The following is a 22836-nucleotide window of genomic DNA, read 5'->3' as shown; positions in this document are numbered from 1 at the left end:
TCGATTGATCACACGGGTCCTCTTATTTCCAATCCCACTGAGTACAGGTCCATTGTTGGTGGTCTGCAATACTTAACATGGACTCGTCCTGACCTCTCGTTTGCAGTCAATCAAATCTGCCAGTTCATGCATGCTCCTCGGGACCAACACTTGCAGGCTGCCAAACGTGTTCTTCGTTATCTCAAAGGTACTATATCTGAAGGCCTTTGGTTCAAAAAGGGTTCTCTCAACCTTACTGCCTTCTCCGATGCAGACTGGGCAGGATGTACCTTTGATCGACGTTCCACCAGTGGTTATTGTGTTTTTTGGGGTTCCAATCTTATTAGTTGGAGTGCCAAGAAACAACCTATTGTTGCCCGCTCCTCTACTGAAGCTGAATACCGCTCTCTAGCTCACACTGCTGCTGAAATTACATGGATCTGTAAAATTTTCCGTAATATTAACTTCTCTCTTTCCCAAGTTCCCACTCTCTGGTGTGACAACATTTCTGCAATCTCTCTAGCTTCTAATCCGGTGTTTCATGCCCGGACCAAACATATTGAAATCGACTATCACTACATTCGAGAATTAGTCTTGGCTAAGCTTCTCAAAGTTCAGTTTATCTGTATTCAAGATCAATTGGCTGATATTCACACCAAGTCTTTGTCCAAAAGTCGGTTCAGTTATCTCAAATCCAAGCTTCCCCTTGGTTCCGTGGTTGATCCCAAGCTCAGCTTGAGGGGGTGTATTAAGGCAGAAACTGAAAGAGATCAGCAAGCTGTTAGTTAGCTAAAACTGTAAAACTTTAGTTGTGGTTTTTCTGTAATTAGTTGTAGAAGCTAAGGGTATTAAGAGTATTAATGCATCAGGTTTCTACCTATATATACTCAATTGTACTGTGTAATTATTCAAGGAATGTGAATCATTTTTTGCAGAGATACTTTCTGTTTCTATAAACCCGCAGTTCTGGTTTCTGATGTCAATGTGCATGTGTTAGTTCATCAACCCTAGTTGTTCATTTCAAATTTGTGATTGTGTTTTGAAAGTTTTTAGCGGTTTTCAGTTTTGATCAAATCCTTATTGTTCATTTATAGGCTCATTGATTGCCCTGCTTCAGAATATGGCAATTATTCACCTATTTTCTGCATTTCTTCTTCCCGTTTTGTTATGGAACCTGTTGAAGGCACAAGAGTTGTTTCCCCCGCTCTCTGTTTTTCCTCGGTGTTATTACAGTTACATAAAGATCCGTATATAGGACACGAGAGTAGGAGAGGATCAGTTCTAATAGCTTAATATTTAGGTTTTCTTCTTTTGGTCAAAATCTTTATATATATTTAGTTTGGATGCTTCAATTAATGTGATATTAGAATCATCATGTATCACCCTTCTTGTGTTTTTAATCGTCTGAAAAATTCGAATCTGAAACATTTTTATTATTGCGAAAAAAAGTAACACTAAACTATCAAATCCAAGTATAAAAGTTTGAATCAACCGAAAATAAGGCATGACCACTTGAAAGAGATATTTTGTGTTTGAGGAAGTATTAACTAATGAAGTACTATCACCTAGTTGTTATCGAATAAGATGGGCTAACTTACTTATGCATAACCGCTAAATATATCAGTTGCTTATGAATGGTGGTGTTGTGGATTAATTACACTATATGGGCTTTTTTTTTAACCGAATGAGCATCACAAGATGTCTCTTGACGGAAGGGGACAGATATATAGCCATAAACTGCTTCCTGCAAGTTTTAAAAAAGCTTTTACTAATATTTTCTGCATGCATAATGCAGGAGCAGACAAGTTTTCCTAGTTTCTATGGTACGGGCCAACTCAATCATGAAATTGATTCCAAGTTTCAAATTCAGTTTGAATTTCTTAATAATGGTCTTTAAACTTCTAAAATAAAAATATCATAATGGACTTTGATGTTGCAAGAGGATATATTTTTTTTAACAAATGATATCATTTGCACTAAGGGACATGAGTTTTCTAATAATTCATGGGCTTTAAGTTGGCTTTGGTTTATTATGTTGTCAAATATTTTCAGCATTTCGATTTAAATTAATATAATTTTGTAGTTAATACGCATTTGGTCTTCAGGGGTCCTCAAAGTGAGGATCTTAAGAGAGCAGGACTGTCAAAGTTTATTTGTTGGATTTCAAATTCACCTTTAGCAAGAATCGAATCTAAGACTTTTCATTTACAAATGAAGAAGAATACTACTAGACTATAGTATTAAGTGGTGATGTTGCAAAAGTTAGAGCAGTCAACCAATAAAATGGTAGTTGGATTAAGCAAGTTTTGACCTTTATAGTTGCATTTAATTATAAGAAAAACTAACGAAAAATCTAAAAAAAAAAAAAAATAGTTTTAATGAAAAATGACAAATAAAGGTGTAGTGAATAGTACCAGGAAAGGTAAAAATGTGATTTTTCGTTAAAAGTAAACAATATTAGGAGTGTTTTGTTAAAACTTATCAATTCTCCCTAGTCGTTGTCTTGCTGTACAATCAAACCAAATTGTCTTCCCTCTACCATTTTCCCTTGATTAATCCCCATTGCAGAAGAAATAAAGCAACTTCAAATTTCACCACCACAATTCATCACCACATCCATCATCACCTCCAACACAACTACTCAGATGGGCCCCAATCCACCGCAAAAACAGCAACAACCCAACAACAACAGTCATCCAATCCGCATCTGGGAAGCGAACAAGGATCTGTTGGGCACCATGTACCAGATCATGTCAGAACCCCCAAGACTCCTAAGCAATGCAGCAGGAAAACCCTCCTGCTGCATCCTCAGAGTCCCACAGAGCCTTGTCGAGATAAACGGTAAGTCCTACAACCCCCACATCGTCTCAATCGGTCCTTACCACAGAGGAGAGACACGTCTCAAGATGATCGAAGAGCACAAGTGGAAATACCTGGGTTCCTTGCTTGCAAGGACAGAGCCCAAAGGTTTGACTTTAAGGGACTACTTGAAGGCCTTGGAGCCATTGGAACAAAAAGCTAGAGAGTGTTACTCAGAAAGCATAAATCTTAGCACGGATGAATTTTTGGAAATGTTGGTTCTTGATGGTTGCTTTATAATCGAATTGTTTCGAAAATTTGGGCTTTTGGTTCGGTTCGAGCGTGACGATCCTCTTGTTAACATGGTTTGGATAATCCCATTTTTGGCTAGGGATTTTCTTAGGCTTGAAAATCAAATGCCCTACTTTGTTCTTCTGACCTTGTTTGATCTCACAACTATGGAAGAACATAAAGAAAATGGGAAGTCATTGTCGTTGCTTGCCTTGGAATTCTTCAACAACCATATGCAGAGGCCTGATCATGTCATTCAAAAGCACCACAATCTTACAGGCATGCTCTCTCAAACTTCAATGATATTCTAAAATTAAGTTCTCTGTTTTGTTTTTGTTACTTGAAAAGTGATCCAAAGCTTAACCTATCTTTTTTTTTGAACGAGGCTTAACCTATCTTAATAGGGGCCGAGAGAACGTAGGCCCGGGCTTAGACATGCCCCCTCCCAAATTTCCCCTTGCGAGATGCTTAATTATATTATTTTGCCAAAATCGTGAAAATATTAAGTTATTAAGTGGCTCTCCTCTCTTCTTTGTATCACCTCTTATGTCTAAAACCTTCATAAGTTGTATATATTCTGTCAACATGAATGAGTATTAGATTACAAATTAATACAAAGGTAAATGAAAGAAAAAAAAAAAACAGGGATTTATGTATCAAGTTGAAAAATTAGCTTAATTTGTCAAAAAAAAAAAAAAAGATGGAATTTTTGTTCAGGTGCCTCTCTTTGTTTTATTTTTGGCTCCGCCCATGACCCAAACCCTACTCTATTTTCCTGCCTTCAAGCGTTGAGTTCAATAATTTTATTTAACATATGATTCTCATGATTTTGGGTGTAATGAAGCAGAAAAATAAACTAGAGTTTGGGACAAGGGTTACTTGGGTATGAACATGGGTGACGTCAGGCTGACGGTGGATCGCCTCAAGCAAGGTCTCAAGCCATTTTCGTCTGACTGCTTGGCCCGTGGGAGATGGGCCCACCCAATATGTGGGGCAATTGACATGGGCTGGAGTAGATTTTGGAGTGGTTGGGGGATTGAATCACTTAATAGGTGGGGCAATTTGTAGAGATGGAGTTGCTCCTGTAGTAAACTCAGAAGCTTTTACCTTTTTTTGGAAAGAACACTAATATAAGAAACAATATTTTTCTCATATATTTTTACATAGATTTTCTTCGGTACATGAATTTTCTGACCCTCTATATGTTAACATCGATGTTTTATACCTTGTTTGAAGGTATGCATTTGCTTGACTTGTTACGCTCAAGTGTTATACCACCAGGCCATGAAGAGCCACGTAGCAGCAACACCATCCCAACACATACCATCCACTGTGTCTCGAAGCTTCGCCGTGCCGGAATTAAGCTCAATCTGGGCAAGGACGAAAGCTTCTTGGTGATCAAATTCAAGAGCGGTGTCATCGAAATGCCGCCTATAACAATCGACGATTTCATGAGCTCGTTCTTACTGAATTGTGTGGCCTATGAGCAATGCCACAAGTCAAGTTCTAAGCACATCACCACCTACGCCACATTGCTCGATTGCCTTGTGAACACATACAAGGATGTTGAGTATTTGTGTGACCGTGACATCATCGAGAATTGCTTTGGGAACGATGGGGAAGTTGCTCGATTTATTAATAATTTGGGGAAGGATGTAGCTTTTGATATGGATAGATGTTACTTGGCTAAGTTGTTCAATGATGTGCATCACTATTATGGGAATACTTGGCATGTTCAATGGGCTAGCTTCAAGTACACTTATTTTGATACTCCATGGTCCTTCATATCTGCGTTTGCTGCTCTGATTTTGTTGATACTCACCTTCATGCAGACCTTCTACACTGTTTTGAGCTATTACCATCCTTGAAAACTTACAGATATGGTTTTTGATAAATATTTAATTATTTTAATAGTGTTTAGACGCTTACCAGTTAGGATTATAATATGATATTAAGGTCTTTTGATATGTTTCAATTCTACAGTTAGTGGCTTATATATATATATATATATATATATTAAAATCTTACCTGTAAGCATCCGCACATGATTGAGGTCGCTTATTGTTGTTGGTCACGATAATCCTAAATTTTTGGAGTGGAACTATTATGACACTCTACTCTCTACCCTAAGTGTGCATATTTTATGCAGTGAAATGGTAATGAGATCTACATGCAAGTAAACCAAAAATTAGAAAGAGAAACCTCTCGCAATTAGTAACATTAATACAATCGAAAATTAAAGCATTTCTGAAAGCGGTAGGGAAAGTTCAATGAGACTCTACTAAACACTAAGCATGGATGCCTTTTTTGCAAAGCAAATATGACCTTGGTGCAGGTTTGGGAGAAAATAGGGGCAAAGAAAAAGGACAAAAAATGAGAAGGAAGAAATTAATAGAAAGATCGATAGGAAGAAAATGGTCAAATATTAGTCCACACTCTTTTTTACTTTTCATTATCCACAAACTCCTCTCAATTTTCGACAATTTGATCGAATAAAATGAAAATAATTAAATGATACAAATTAACAAAAAATGTGTGAAAAGTGAAAAGATATTTGTGGATAGCATCATCTTATATAAAAATGTCAAACTCAACTATATTGGCAGTCACCTTAATTTGCACTTAAAATATATATCAAGCAGGTTAGGCCATCTAATTTTTTGAGTTGTTTAAAGAATTGCATGATTAGAAAAGTAGTGGGCAAGAGATGGTGATTTCTTTTTTGTTTTTTTTAAGTTTGCTATTTTTATCTTAGATTATTTAAGCTTATATCCATCACGCGTAGGGATGACAACGGAGTGAACGGTAGTCTGGAATGCCCATTACCATCTACCCTCCGCCGGATAATCGAGGACCGCGTCCGAATTCGGTGCCCCTCCGCCAGTTCGTTCTTCAACAAAATAATAAAAGAATCGTAATGTAATACTGCAAATATATTTCATTCATATAATACAAATACACTACCAAAGTAAAATATAGACAAACTGATACCAACTAGAGGCAAATTAAACCTCGAAGAATCAAATATGCTCTGATACCAAGTTGAAAAATAGAGTACACATGGCAAACAAACAAAAAGATGAATAAACCGACTAGAAACGAATATAATTTTATTAAAACTGAAAAAAAAAGTTTGTCGTAACGGCTACAAACTAAGGATTACATTGTGACTGATTGACTTCTAAGTACAGTACAAACCATCCTATTTATAAATTATAGGACAAACAAAAGCAAACCCTAACTTAATGAGTAAGACAAATAAACTTAATGAGCACAGAATCCTAATCCTTAAGCCACAAAAACAAAAAAACAAAAAAAAACAAAACAAAAAAAAACAAAAAACAAAAAACTTAAAATAACAATAATATTAAAACTAATTTTCCAACATCAAATTAAATGTGTTTCAGGGTGAAAATAGAGATGAGGGTTGGAATCCCGTTCTCGCCCCATTAAGCGGGCCCCTACAGGTAAGAGTAAAAAGGTTAGTAATGGCCAACCTTACGGTGACCTAACTTCAAACTCTTTTTAATTTGGTAACAAATTTGCATTTGTGAAGGTCGAACTTAATATCATACATTTGTGTGTGAAGAAAAAATATTGTTATATCGTAATGCTATTATGCTAGTGGCAACTTTAACCACTTTAAACTTGGAGGCTATCTTTACACATTAATTCCTCATTATTCAAAACAACGTTACTAGAATTCCTGTGCATTTATTTACCAAACATATTTAGTATTTACCAATGTCATGGAAGACCAAGACCATGAACGAATCAATCTGCTATGCCGCCACAGTAATTTCCATTTCATAAAAAATTACTCAATAATTAAAAATGCATACACATGCATGCATGTGCAAATAGACTATGAATATTTAATTAGGACACAAATCAAACTTTAAATCAACGAGTAGCAAAGTTTAAAGGCTAGACTATGAATATTTAATTAGGACGCAAATCAAACTTTAGTCTCTTGTCTTGTGCTTGAAGGCTTGACTGTTTCTCAAAGTTGAAATTTTGATTTTTCAACTCATCTTTCGTAATATTGACTGCTTTCAACTGCAACCTTTGAAATTTTTTTTTTTGACCAGTTGTCATGCTCAATATCCTCACGTCCCAGTCCCTATATATACCCGAGCATGGAAATGATTTGATACATACATCTTGTATCCTTACGACATTTGCTATCGCATTTTCTTCAATTCAAACCCTATTTTCTGTTGTAGGAAATCACACCGTTTATGTTCGAAGCTGCGTCTATTTTTACAGAATCGTGAGTTCAGAAACCTTTGCAGGGAAAACTTCAGGACTGGTTGAATTTCGTCAACCCACAAGACCAATAGACTACAAGATGAGTTCAATATCGGAGTTAGCATCAATATTTCCTTATCCTACAAAACCAGTTAGCATAGACAATATGACTAGTACTCCGAGTCATTTGCCACAAACGGCAGACTTCCACGACAATTTGTTGATCATGAGCATGTATATGTGGCGGCACCACCAACCAAGCCACCAGCGGAAGAGGAAGATAGGGAAGCTGTTGATGGGTTACGTGGATTCATTTCGGAGCTTTGTGAAAGAGTTCCGGCAAGAATAGCAGAACAACTACTGAACATGGATGGAAACAAAGGTCAAGCCACTGTGCAAAAGGGTGCTACGCGCGGCCTGCAAGGATCAATGGAGGAGTTGTCACATAAGCTTGAGCGCTTCAAGATACGAACTTTAGATATCGTAGGGGTTGTGAAGGAGGAAGAGAAGCAATAACTGACCAATTTATCAAGAGAATTGTTCCTAGCAATTAAAGTAATTTTTTAAAAGTATCAATAACAACTTCTTTTATTAATTACTCATCTGATCGTGCAAGGAGCCTTTTCAATGGAACCCACAGATCATAGTTATATAGGTAATGTTAGGAAGATTAAATTTGTAGAAATGAGTACGTTTCAAATCATTAACTTCCATGTCATTTAGTTTACAGAATTTTAATCAGTAGCAAAGTCAGAATGAGTGTTGGGAGAATACCCAAAAAAAAAAAAAAGAGGAATTTCAAAAAATTTCTACCCAGAGGCTTCACAGAAGGTCTCACGGCAGTTTTGCATTTATTCACTTATTTCTTTTGCATAACCGTACAAATTGTGGCATATTTTTAATATCTTAAGTTCACTACTGTTGTGAACTTTCCTAATTTAAGTATGATTGTGTAAATTACAGATTAGATTTTATTCTAGTTATTCTTTCCTATATGGACTTGTATTCCTTGGGAATGAATGATTTCTTACCCTTTTACTACTATAAATAAAGGCACTACGTAGGGGGATAACATATCTCTCAACACACATATTCCCCTACAATTCTACAAACACATCTTCTCTCTCTCTCTTCCCTTGCCGCCAGCCCTCTCCCTTTAGTCGGATTAAATAGGCTACAACACGTTATCAACACACTCCTACCGCTGCGCTTACGAATCTGAGGTTGAAGTTTTTCTGCATCAAACCAGTTCATCCATATCATCATGCAATCAGGTTCTTCCAAAACAATGGTTTTTATCTCAATATTTTTTCAGCCCTGATAGCATGAACATTCGCCATAATGCATGACCCAACTTTACGTTTTTTGAATTTTAGATTCTACATAAATTGTGTATGCATTATATTCATAATTGTTAAATTATGTGAATTTGATATTGCCATGTGACACGCCCGACCCTGATATCTTCCAAACACCAGGGTAGACACGTGTAACGAAGCCATACTAACATGCATGACAAATAACAACATAAATAAAAGTTATGAATTTTAATATAATGAATATGTAATTGAGGAATGTGTTCAGAGCATACTACTAATCTAGAACACTAAAAAGAAATAATACAAAATTGAATGAATAAAGGGATGGATCCTACACCGAGAGGACTTGAAGGTGCTCTCGGTGCCAATGCGGAAGTGCCTTGACGCCGGGATTGTACGCTTCGATTCTAAATCCTAAGGGGGCTCAAAACAAAACATGAGTGGACCAAGTTGATATATAAATAGTACTAAAACAGTTATTCAACGTACTAACCCCCAAAGTTTATGAAAACTCATAGCATAAGAAGTAGTAGGTTTTCCGAAAACCCTAGCATGCCATAAAACCTTTCAAAAGCATATATAATAAATAGTGTGCCAAGTAGTGGTATCATAGTCGCATGTGGTACTACATCTCCAAGCCCAAAGCCAATGACTATATCTCCTAGCCCGAAGCCAATGACTATATCTCCCAGCCCGAAGCCAATAACTATATCTCCCAGCCCGAAGCCAATGTACAAGTATCTTCGCCCATAGGTAGAACAGTGACCACTAGATAAGCACAAAAATCATTGAACATAATATTTCCAAACATAAGTACATATATCTCAACGGAGCTCAGTAGCTCAAACATCATATCTTAAAACATCTTCATAGTATATAGTCATCCATCATATATACTACAAAGAACATGAAAATCGATAAAGTATGGTATTCCAAAATATTCTCAGTAAAGCTTAAGTGTAAATCTAATTTACCCATAAAACGTTTCATCAAACGTAACCATTAAATCATGTTTTTCATGTATGCATTTCTACTATTAAAATATGCATTTTAGAAGGGGTCCACTCACAAATACTCCATCATCGAAGAGCCGTACGAAATAGAAGGGAAGGAAACACTGCTAGTAATTGTACCTAAGCACATAAAGGTCCAATTAATAAAACTATACTCAAACGATTGAATTTCAGGAAACAAACATCCTAAACAGATCCAGTACATCGAAATTAGCTTAGGAGGGATCCCGACCTAAACCCGAAAAAGTCAACGTTGATTGGTCAACGGTCAATTGTCAAAGTTAATAATCAGCGTTGACCGGAAGTAACGGTCAATGGGGTCGGGTCAACAGGTTTGGGCCGTAAGTTGGGCCGAGAGTCTGGGTGGGATTCTTTGGCCCAAAGGTCTGGGTTTGGGTCCTAATGGTTTTTGGGCTGGGCTAAGTAATCGAGCTTGGGCCCAAATTCAATTGGGTCAACAAGGTTGGGTTGGATTTGGTTAGTATTTATGGGTTTGGGTTAGGTTTAAAGAGCCAATGTTTTGGGTCGGGGGTTAAAGGGTTTATAAGTTTGGGTTTGGTAACGGGTCCTAGTAGTTGGGTTAGATTGGGTTAGGGACTTGGGCCCGATTCTTGGTCTGGGTTAGATTTAATAGGAAACAGGTTTGGGCATGGGGTAAATGGGGCTGGGTTGGCTGATTGGGCCGCTTCTATGGCCTAATCCTTTAGGTTGGTTTTAGGGTCACTGGACCCAAAGGAAGATGAAGGCCGAATTTCGGCAGGAATTTCCTGAGTTCCGATGGAGCTAAAAACTCAACCAAAACATGCAATCTAATACACCAAATTGAAGCCCAAAAAATAAGGAATCGAAATATACCTATCTTGTGGCCTGAAGTGGCCGGAATTGGCCGAAAAAGAGCTCAAAACCATCGGACCTTGCTGAACAAACTGAGTTCTTTACTCCTACGGATTCTGTGCAATCTCATCATTCCCATTACATAACCTAGGTAAAAAATAAACCACAAAGACGAAAATGAAAAGATTCTAGGTATCCTGAGGCTTACTTAAGTTGGAGAGGCGAGACATCTCGTCGGAGTTCTTCCTTCACATCGTGGCTCAATGGTCTGTGCGTCTTCATCGAGTTTAAAGGATGCAAGAAAGGCCGAATGATGGTGGTGTGATGGTTGTTGCCTATGTGTATGTAAGTGTGGGTATGTGGGTTGGTTCTGGGGGAAAAGAGAGCTAAGGGAGAGAGAGTTGTGCGAGAAAGAGAGTGAGTGAACTAAAAGGGAGAATGAACTCGAGGAAGAGGAAAGAGGGGACGAACTGCCACATGGCAGCCAAGGAAGAAAGGGGAACTGGGAGACCAAAACAGGGGATGGCCCCTTGGGCACACCATTTAACACCAAAAACAATATTTTAGACAAAAATCCTACATTCAAAATGAAATTACCAAAAATACCTTTCGTTCTATAAAAATCTGGGACGGGTTGTCACAATCTACCCCTGTTAAATAAAATTTCGTCCTGAAATTTGAAATAACTTGATACACTAAAATGCTTGAAAATAGGAAGAAGAAAAATATATATGTATAGAAGAAATCAAGTCAGAGCGGTTGCACGAAAGGGAAAATGCCACCCCGTCGCTCGAGTTGCAATGATTCCATCTTTCGTGCCTCCAAGCTCACACTTTCTTCCCCCGTCAGTGTAAAAGTAGAAAATATACTTTATAAAGATATAAAGTCAAAAATGTAAAATGACATAAGCTCAAAATAAGTATGTGAAGTACGATGACGTCAAAATAGCTGTGTACTAACATAGAGGTAAAAAAATTTGTCTTGAACTCAACAGTGAGAGTGGAAAAGACTCGACCAAGCAGTTGTAACCTCGAAATACATTAAAACTATAATAAGGTAATTTAAAATACTTGTATTGAAAATCAAAATAAAAAATGAAAGTGGGTCTCGCCCGCACATACGTAACGTCACGTACTACGAGAAAGAGTGTTTCTGGGTCAAGTCCTAACCATAACAAATCCATAACAACTGCCGTAGATGGGTCTACCTACCCACTTGATTAATGAACCCAACGAATAAGCCATCGATATCACAATCTGCAGCCCGCAATATCGACAACACATTGTTGTCTCGATAAACAAGTAGTAATTTCCCAAGGGTGCGCAATTACCATTTTTACCCCATAACGTGAGAATGCGCATAGATCGTTTAATTGTCACCTTGACTGTGTTGTCATACCTTTCACATCGCACCAATCAAATTTCCTAGAAGTGTTTCGACATCCACGTACTCACGAATAATAAGGGCCTGGAGTGAAGCAGTGGAAAGATGCATTGAGACGAACACATTTTGTTGGAAAAGAACTACTAGATTACGATATGATGTTTATGAATTGTAGCAAGGTAATGAGAGGTGACTATTCCTTTATGTATGAAGATAGTAATTGGTGATTCAATCCGCTAACCAACTGCACTACATTATTCATCAATCTCTTACTAAAAGACGGCTCAAACCTTACACCCACGTGGAACTCTTCCTGGTAAGTCTAGTAAGCTTGTGAAAAGATTATGTTCCTAACATTCCTGTCCGAAACAATAAGAACTGGGCTCACACTTTAATTGAGTCGATCCCTCGTGAAATCCTTACGGATTGAGCGAGAAACCATGTCAAGAAGGCTATAAGAACACTCAAGAATTTAATGGTCAAAACAAGTCCATCAAAGCTAGGAAACAAGATAATTGGACCGAATGCGTAACTTTGATGTACGAATACGTGTAAGTACCTAACTTGATTTAGTGGTGGTAAGTCGAGATAGTTGAGAGTGGACTCGACTCGGTGGTAGTCTAAAGAAATCTGATAGACGGGAACATAACCTTTTTCCCCATTCAAACTTTCACAACAACTTGTTACAACGACAAACTCAGGGAATAATAATCTTAGGGATATTCAATCACCGGTGGTAATGTTTCGCTCGATATAATGTTAAAAAGTGGTTGAATGACTAATGGTTCCAGCTAAAACTTTCAGATCTGAGAGGTTTTCCTAAACTGTCTGTCTGTTTTAGAAATAATGCGAAATGTCGTAGGGTAAGCACGAATGCACTAGAATGCTTCCCAGGACCAGAAGATGAATCCGGGATTACGGTCGCAACCGATGGTAATTGAGACGTCAGTTTAACAAAGTCTATGATGAAGAATTTTGCCAAGTGGTCAAAAGTATAGTCATCACTGACTGGTAGATAATACGACGAGTTAGTTGATCAACAAATACTGAAACATCAGCATAGTCTCCATGAGTACAAGGTGGTTTATACATGAAATCTATGGTGACACTCATCCGCTTCCGTTCGCATCCCCAGTGGGTCCCCGACAACCCAAAAAGGATAACCATGGAAATTTCTTCCCACCTCCAAACAAGAATATAAGGAATATTGAGGTAAGCCCTATGGCTTCCATCTCACTGCTTCCATTTCAAACTCAGCTATTTCTATATGAAACACACTATAACTTCTTTGGTAAAAAAGGATGTAACATTTCTAGCTATAAAGAAAACATCACCAGATTTTACAGTAAGGAAGATCGTTACCAGCTCTAGGTCAATGACAGAATGGTTCATATCAAGCGGTTCCAACCGTCAAGAGGCACACGCGTGACTCAATTCTACTGTATCAGCGTGCGGCTAAACATTTAATAATGTGCTAACTCTATACAAAAACAACATTCGAAGAATTTGACGTACAGCTGACAATTAATGTTTAGTGAACTTGACCTTGTGGTTGGAGTAAGCAAGAAGGTTATCAATAGAACAATCGCCAAGAATTGTTCTAAAGATCCACATGAATTTCCTCAGCGGGAATGAGTTCGAGGACATTGGTTCGATCCCACCAACTAACACTTACTAAACTTCACAACATCTAGCGCTCACTCACTTTCTCCAACATAAACTTCTATGTTTCGAGCCATTTCAATAAAGATATGACTCTGCTCACCATTCCTAGGGAACACATGTCGTAGAGTAACATCACCGTTTCAGAACACTCAAGTTGGTCACATCCAAATCATACCATTAAAAACTTTCCATTTCCAAACACTCATGTTGCAGAGTGGCATCGCCATCTTGGATCATCAGCTAGTCTTACCTAGACTTCCTCTTATTGATATTTTTAAATTCAGGCCGCTTCAATGCAAAATAGACTATGCCTATAATCACTGTTCTAAAAATCTCCGCCTAGCGCCGCCTAGGCCCCGCCTAGCGCCGACTAGGCCCCGCCTAGGCGCTAGGCCCCAGCCCACCGCTTAGACCACCTAGGCACCCGCCTAGACCTGCCTAGGTTGCAACTCACTTAGACAGAAAATACATAACTTTCATTTTGCATTTTGTTTTTTTCAATAAATTGTAAGAGACTTGTTGCATACACTTGAATGAACAAACATTATATCCTTATTTCACATGTTTTCATTATGTTCCAATACTTCATGATATATATGCATTCTATTTTGTAGTTTATGATGAAATTATATATATTTCAAGTAGAATCAGACACTTATTTACATGAAATATGATAGATTTACTTAAATCCGCCTAATCCACCTAGGCGCCCGCCGCCCGACTAGCACCTAGCGACTTTTAGAACCTTGCCCGTAATTCCTAGGGAACATATGTTGTAGAGTAACGGTCCGATGTCGAAAGTCATCCAACAGTCCAATTCATCATCGATGAGGCACAATCCCAACACGAGTTTCTTATTCTTCAATATGATGTGGCTATTCACGCAGAATGAAGGCTGCACAACTGATCCAAAAGACAACAAATCTGGAAATCAGGACATCCAAATGATGTCATGACTGACACAGTACTACAGTCAGAAGATCATAAGTATGCTCTGAACAACCTCGCTCTGATACCAAATTGACATGTCTGACCCTGATATCTTCCATATACCCGGGTAGGCACATTCTAGCCGACCCCGAAGGTAACGAAGCCATACTAACATGCATGAGAAATAACAACATAAATAAAAGTTATGAATTTAAATATAATGAATATGTAATTGAGGAACGTGTTCAGACTACTAATCTACAACACTAAAAAGAAATAATACAAAATTGAATGAATAAAGGGACGGGTCCTACACTGATAGGATTCGAAGGTGCCGATGCGGAAGTGCCTTGATGCCAGGATTGTACACCTCGATTCTAATTCTTAAGGGGGTGCAAAACAAAACATGAGTGGACCAGGTTGATATATAAATAGTACTAAAACAGTTATTCAACATATTAACCCCCAAAGTTTATGAAAACTCATAGCATAATAAGTAGTAGGTTTTCCGAAAACCTTAGTATGCCATAAAACCTTTCAAAAGCATATATCATAAATAGTGTGCCTAAGCATATAAAGGATGAAAACTCACAGATACTTCATCGTCAAAGAACCATACAAAATAGAATGGACGGAAACGCCGCTAGTAATTGTACCTAAGCATATAAAGGTCTAATTAATAAAAGCATACTCAAACGATTGAATTTCAAGAATTGGACATCATAAACGGATCCAGGACGTCAAAATAAGCCTAAGAAGGGTCCCAACCAAACCTAAAAAGTCAACGTCGGCTGGTCAACGGTCCAATTTGGGTCGTAAGGTTGGGCCGAGTTCCTTGGCCCAAAGGCCTAGGTTTTTGTCCTAAAGGTTTTTTGGATGGGCTAAGTAATGGGTCTTGGACCCAGGTTCAATTGGGTCAACAAGGTTGGGTTGGATCCATTTAGGATTTATGGGTTTGGGTTAGGTTTAAAGGGCCAATGTTTTGGGTCGGGGGTTAAAGGGTTTATGGGTTTGGGTTTTGTAACTGGCCTTGGTAGTTGGGTTAGATTGGGTTTAGGACTTAGGCCTAATTCTTGGTATGGGTTGGGTTTAACGGGACACAGGTTTGGGCCTGAGGTAAATGGTGTTGGGTTGGCCAATTGGGTCGCTTTCATGGCCCAATCTTTTGGGCTGGTTTTAGGGTTACTAAAGCTAATGGAAGAACAAGGCCAAAATTTCCCGAGCTCCGATTGAGCTTAAAACTCAACCAAAACATGCAATCTAATACACCAAGTTAAAGCCCGAAAAATAGGGAATCGAAATATACTTATCTCGTGGCCCGAAGTGGCCACAATTGAGCTCAAAATCGTCAGACCTCACCGGACAAACAGAGTTCCTTACTCCCATATATTCTGTGCAATCTCATCGTTCCTATTACATAACCTAGGTCAGAAATAGACCATAAGGACGAAAAAGAAAAGATTCTAGGTATCTCGAGGCTTACTTAAGTCGAAAAGGCGAGACATCTCGCTAAAGTTCTTCCTTCGCATCATGGCTTGATGGTATGTGCATCTTCATTGAGTTTAAATGATGCACGAAGGGCCGAATAATGGTGGTGTGATGGTTGTTGCCCGTGTGTATGTAGGTGTAAGTATGTGCGTTGGTTCTCGGGGGAAAAGAAAGTTAAGGGAGAGAATGAATGAATTGAGAGGAAGAGTGAACTCGAGGAAGATGAGAGAAATGACCAGCTGCCACGTGGCAACCAAGGAAGAGAGGGGAACTGGAGGACCAAAACAGGGGTGGGCCCCTCGGGCACACCATTTAACACCAAAAACAAGATTTTAAACAAAAATCCCACAATCAAAATGAAATTACCAAAAATACCCTTCCGTTTCGTAAAAATCCGAGTCGGGTTATCACACCATGAATTGCATCAAATATATGTACATGCATCAAATTGAATTGAAAAAAAAAGAAATAAAATTGAAATCAGCAATGCTAGGGTTCTTTGAACCCATGATCTAGACTCACCAAAGCCCGCAGCCTGTGTGGCTGAGCCGAACCAAGCCACTAGTCAAGAGCTAGTAGCTCTCCTTCTTCCCAGAAAACCTTCACTTTCCTGCAGCCGAGTCACGGCACCAACGCCGACTTCCATTGAAAAACCATAACCTGAAGTTGTGATTTTTGGAACAAATTCATCGTCGCCGATGATGTTCATTGAAATTCCTATTGAATTTCATTAAGTTTTCAAGGATTTGGACTTGAAATCCCCATGGTTTTCCACACCCAAACATCGGGAAATCAAATTTTCTCCGTTCAATATAGGGTTCCAGGTTAAACCCATGCTTCCCTCGACCAGTATTCACCCAGAACACAGCCACCAGCAGTGGTGGCACTTTGGCGACTTTACCCAGCAAATGATGGGATGTTTTGGTTTTAACTCGAACCTACTGGGCTTGGCTGCACCCGATCCCAACACCAGCCCTTTGGGCTTTAGTGTTCTATTTGAAGCCCATTGGAAAGACATAACAATCTGGGCTCCTAGATTGCAGACCATGCATTGAAACCCAGCCCAAGCACTACCCCAACCCGAGAGTTATGGTGTCTCATATGCTGCAACGCACTGGATCGTGTCCTTCCCCGGTTTCACTGTTCACGCCGCACCGGATCATACCCTTTTATGGGCTTCTCTTTTGGATCCAGCTCATTTCTTCTTTTCTCTCTCGCCTTTAGGCCTGCAACCCACCTAATATCAACCCAGCCCAATCTAGGCCTGGACCTCACGGCAAGAGAATTGTTCAGCCCACCCGTGGGCTTTGGCCTATAGTTTTGGGCCCCGAGCTTTGATTGTTTAATATTTTTAGACAATTTGGGTTTTATATTTTTTCACCCACACTTTAATTTTGGCCCCAAGATCAAATACTTAATTCAATTATAATTTTAGACTTGGAGTTCTATTTACATATTTTTCTTGTTGCATATTTTAGTGTATATATATGCATTTGTCTGCATGAACATATGAACCTGAAGTTCATAATTATTTTGAAACTTGAAGTTTCTATAAACATGCCTTTTTGAAAACCTGAAGTTTTTCATTAAAAACATCACCCATGAAAACCTGAAGTTTTCATGCAAATTTTAACCAATACATGTCTATTACAACCTGAATGTTCTACTCCTATGTGAATGGGTTGATTTTATGATAGGAACATGTCGAATTTGAACAAACTCAACTTCACCACTTTGGAGGTCTCTGGAAAGAACTACCTCAAGTGAGTCCAAGATGTGAAGCTCCACCTCACTGCAAAGAATTTGCGTCCCGCTATTAAAGATGAGATGGACAACCCTATTGGCGAAGTTGAGAAAGCCACCACTATGATCTTCATTCGAAGACATATTCATGACGCTCTGCAAATTGAATATCTTGCTGAGGAGGATCCACAAGCACTATGGGTCGATTTGTCTAATGGCTTTGATGACCAAAATGACATATTCTTGCCTGAATGAATATATTTATGAAATTTGTTGAATCCGATCACTTCTCAAGTTTTGTAACGAGACTTTGACCCAAGAGGATCTCCTGGAGAAGACCTATTCGAACTTTTCTGCTACTAATATTGTCATGTAGCAACAATAAATAGCTCATAAGTTCACCAAGTTCTCATATTTGATCTCTGTTTTACTTCTCGCTGAAAAGCATAATCAGCTGTTGATGAAAAATCATCAAGCTCGACCTACTGGGGCGATTGTTGTGCCTGAAACACATTATAGCATGAACCAATGCCCAAAACGCCAAAAGAGGCATGGTAGGGGTGGCCAGAAGCCATCCCGCCAATGTCAACAGAGCCAATGCCTATCTAAGGGATGACAAAAAGCCTCAAAGTGCCTAAACCTCACTCCCAATGCCTAAACTTCAAGAATAAGGGCAAAGCACCTGAAACCATGAATGCTTATATGTGCTACCGATGTGGTTCAAATGACCATTGGTCCTGTGTTTGCTGAGCTCCCCAAAAGGTTATCGCTAAATATCATTACTGTCGTAAGAAGTTTGAATCAAATTTTGTGCAAGTGGACGAACCAAAAAGTACCAAAATGGAGGTTTCTGACTTTCAGGAAGATACCACTCTTATGGAAGATTAGAATCGTAGACATAGACTTATTTTTTAGTTGAAATAAGACAATGGGGCTAAATTCCAGAGTAGTGGTCGAACCCCTCCTTGTTTTTTAGTTAATTTTGAACCATTTTTATGTTTAGATTATTTGTTGGTGATTTGTTTTTTGGATATTAAGTTTTAATTAATTTCCATCCTTGAATAATTAAAAAAAAAATTGAATGGATATTTGTTTTTTAGAACTTTTATGCATTCAAATTAATTTTTCATTCTAGGTATGACTAGTGTGGAAGTTAGTTATCTGGCAAATAGTGCAACCACGCACACCGTTTTGCTTGAATGCATCTATTTCACTAACTTCGTACCTAAGAATGCGCCTATGGCAACCCTCTCAGGCCCATCCAACTTGATCGAAGGATACGGTAAGGCACGTATAATGTTGTCCAATGGTACAATCTTGACCATTGATAAGGCTCTTTATTCTCCACATTTCGGAAGAACGTTGATGAGCTTTAAAGACATTAGAGATAATAATTACCACGCTGAAACCCATCTAGAAAATGGAGTTGAATTTATGTGCATAACTTCCTACAAATATGGCCAGAAACGTATTCTAGCGAAGATTGAGCGTATCCCGAGTGATTTGTATACTACGACCATAAGCCTCATAGAAAGCCACTTTGTGGCTAACCCTAGCTCTGGGACTACAAACGAAATTATACTTTGGCATGATCGTTTGGGACATCTTAGATGAATAGCGATGCGCCGTATCCTCAAATCATCACACGGGCATCCACTAATCCGTAGTTTAGGTTTGATTCAAAGAATTGCATGTTAAACATGTTCTATGGGAAAACTTATTGCTAAGCCTTCTTATGACAAGATTCGTTCAAATCCTCCTATTTTTCTACAAATGATTCAGAGGGACATTTGTGGACTGATTCACCCTTCATGCGAACCATTTAGATATTTTATAGTTTTGGTTGACATTTCCACACGTTGGTCACACGTGTACTTGTTGTCCACAAGGAACGTTGCATTCTCTAAACTGTTGGCTCAGGTTATCAAGCTCATGGCTCACCACGCTGATTATCCAATCAAATCCATTCAATTGGATAACGTTAGAGAATTCACATCTAAAACTTTTGATGATTATTGTATGTCGATTAGGGTTGAAGTTAAACATCATGTACCCCATGTTCACACCCATAACGGCCTGACAGAGGCATTCATTAAGCACTTACAAATGATTGCTCGACTGTTGGTCATACGTACCAAGCTCCTAATCGCTGCTTGGGGCCATGCAATATTCCACGCAGCCATATTAGTCCGCCTGCCTGTTGCGATCCAACTATATAGCACCCTTCAGTTGGTTACCGGATATGGACCCGACATATTGTATCTGTGCATTTTTTGTTGTTTGGTCTATGTGTCGATTTCGCCGTCCTTACGTATAAAAATAGGGCCTCAGCAAAGAATGAGAATCTATGTCAGATATGATTCTTCTTCGATCATTCATTACTTAGAACCTTTGACAAGCGATCTGTTTACCGCTTATTTTGCGGATTGTCACTTCTATAAGACAGTATTCTTATCATTAAGGGGAGATAAGAACGTCAACGTTCCTGAAGAACGACGTGAATTATTGTGGACGAATCTCACTTTGTCTCATTTAGATCCCCGCACCGCTCAATGTGAAACTAAAATGCAGCGCTTATTAGATCTTCAGAGCATGCCAGATACTTTCACCGATCTAGCACTAGTGACAATACCACATATTTTAGCTGCGAATGCGCCAACAAAGATAGATGTACCAAATGTACGATGGACTTCCTTCCTGAAGACCTAGGACACCAACTTTGGTAGTCCACATACATTAGCAGCTAGCCAATCATCTGCCCTTACACAAAAGTGTGACGGACCTCTTGGTTCAAAAGACTCACACCCCCGAAAGAAGAAACCTATGGCACAGGCCCCTGAAGAGCCTACCGTGAATCCGATTGTCATTTACTCATTCTATCCAACTCATGAGGAAATTCTAGATTACAAAAGTGTCCTTGAAGAGACGAATCCTCATCCCGAGAATCATGAGATTTCGGTCTATTATGCTAGCTTAGATGATGTGTTAAGTAGAAATGAGATGATCGTCGACGATTCATTAGCATATGCAGTAGCTACTGAAATCATGTTGAGCGATGACATTGAACCTCATTCCGTTGATGAATGTTGACATATAATTGATTAGTTAAACTAAAAACAAGCAATCCAAGTCGAACTCGATTCACTTATGAAACGTAAGGTGTTTGGACCTGTAGCTTCTACTCCTCCACATGTGAAGCCCGTTGGCTACAAATAGGTTTTTGTTCATCAACGTAATGAGAAGAACGAAATTGTGCGTTACAAAGCTCGTCTTGTTGCGCAAGGCTTCTCACAACGCCCCGAGATTGACTATGACGAAACTTATTCACCTGTTATGGATGTGATTACTCTTCGCTAGCTTATCAGTTTGGTAGTTTCTGAAAAACTGATAATGGAGCTAATGGATGTAGTAACTGCGTATCTTTATGGGGATCTTGAAACGGAAAATTATATGAAAGTTCCCGAATGACTTACATTGATTGGATAAAATATTTCCAAACCCTGGAACACGCTCTCAATTCGGCTTAGGCGTTCACTTTACGATTTGAAGCAATCAAGAAAAATATGGTATAACTGTCTGAGTGAGTATTTAATTGGTCAGGGATATGTGAATAACGAACTATGCCTTTGTATGTTCATTAAGAAGTCACATTCCAGTTTTGCGATAGTTACAGTATATGTCGATGACATGAACCTTATCAGAACTCCTGAAGAGCTCGCGAAAACTGCGGCAAACATGAAGTCGGAATTTGAGATGAAAGATCTAGGAAAGACTTGATATTATCTCAGTCTCGAGATAGAGCACCATATGGATGGAATCTTAGTACATCAAACGAACTATACCCAGAAGTTGTTGCGCCACTTTAATGAGGATAAAGTGAAGCCTTCGATTACTCCTATGGTCGTTCGATCGCTATATGCAAAACGAGATCCCTTCCATCTTATGGAGGATGATGAAGAGATTTTGGAGCCTGAAGTTCCTTATCTAAGTGCGATAGGCGCTTTATTGTACTTAGCTCAATGCACTAAACTCGACATCTCATTCTCTGTTAATCTTTTGGCAAGATACAGTAATGCACCAACACGCAGACACTGGACTGGCGTGAAAGACATCTTCCGCTGCTTTAAGGGTACTACGGATTTGGGCTTGTTCTTTCCTTTAAGTGATGTCGCACCCCCTGCTTCTCGAGTTGATTCTCGCCTTGTTAGTTATGCCGACGCAAGATACTTATCTGATCCACACAAGGTGCACTTTCAAACGGGTTATATCTTTACCGTTAGAGGCACATCAATCTCTTGGAGGTCAACTAAACGGACCTTAGTTGCCACTTCGTCTAACCATGCTGAAATTATCGCCTTACATAAAGCAACTCGAGAATGCTTGTGGTTGAGAGCAGTTGCGGGTCAAATTCGAAGCTTCTGTTATCTTTACTCCATCGTAGATGTCCCGACGATGATCCTTGAAGACAACGCAACATGCATCCAACAACTCAAGAAGGGTTACATCAAATGAGACAACACCAAACACATTGCGCCGAAGTTTTTCTTCTCACATCAACAACAAGAGCATCAGAAGATTGAAGTTACGCAAATTCATTCACAAGACAATTTGGCCAACTTCTTCACCAAATCACAACCGAAGGCGACGTTTCAAAAGCTTGTTCATGGAATTGGTATGCATAAACTTTCTGAGTTGTAACATTGTTATTTCTCTTTGGAATTGTGTCAAACTCAAGGGGAGTATCCTGAAGAATACTTGCTTGATCTTAATGCACTTTTTTCCCCTACGATTAAGAGCATTTTTCCCATTATGTTTTTGCTACCTAACTAGGTTTTAACGAGGCACCCATCTTGGGTTGGTCATATCCCTGATGACGTCCCATAGACGTTTCTTTTAACTTTACATTTCTCTCACATTTTTCCTTAGACTATGGATTTTGTCCCTACTCGGGTTTTTGCCATAGCCTTAGGAGTTTTTTTAGTGAGACTTACTTCCTTATGCAAGTTCCTACCTTATTGAGAATAAGCGTTGTTCCCAAAATCAATGTCGACGAGTAGACTTCCTTAACTTCTGCATGATGCTGAAATCTACCTTGAGTATTTACACACTCAAGGGGGAGTTGTGAACTTTCATAGTTTAAG

General features: G+C 38.9%; 1 protein-coding gene across 1 annotated transcript; it reads left to right on the top strand.

Annotated features, from left to right (window-relative positions):
• The first annotated feature begins 2574 nt into the window (after window positions 1-2574).
• On the top strand, window positions 2575-5036 carry LOC126593517 (UPF0481 protein At3g47200-like). Its single transcript, XM_050259609.1, has 2 exons — window positions 2575-3348; window positions 4306-5036. The coding sequence occupies exons 1-2, from the start codon at window positions 2625-2627 to the stop codon at window positions 4935-4937; spliced, it is 1356 nt and encodes a 451-aa protein (XP_050115566.1). The 5' UTR covers window positions 2575-2624; the 3' UTR covers window positions 4938-5036.
• The last annotated feature ends 17800 nt before the right edge of the window (window positions 5037-22836 follow it).

Source organism: Malus sylvestris, chromosome 12, assembly GCF_916048215.2.
Source record: "Malus sylvestris chromosome 12, drMalSylv7.2, whole genome shotgun sequence".
In the NCBI taxonomy this organism is placed as follows: Eukaryota; Viridiplantae; Streptophyta; class Magnoliopsida; order Rosales; family Rosaceae; genus Malus; species Malus sylvestris.
The sequence above is the reverse complement of the archived record's forward strand: the minus strand, read 5'-3'. Positions and strand labels throughout refer to the sequence as shown.

What these genes read in the sequence shown, in the direction of transcription:
- LOC126593517 (XM_050259609.1), top strand. Translation starts at nt 2,625, where the DNA reads ATGGGCCCCAATCCACCGCAAAAACAGCAACAACCCAACAACAACAGT. An exon ending in AAAGCACCACAATCTTACAG is followed by an intron (nt 3,349 to 4,305) that starts GCATGCTCTCTC and finishes CCTTGTTTGAAG; the next exon opens with GTATGCATTTGCTTGACTTG.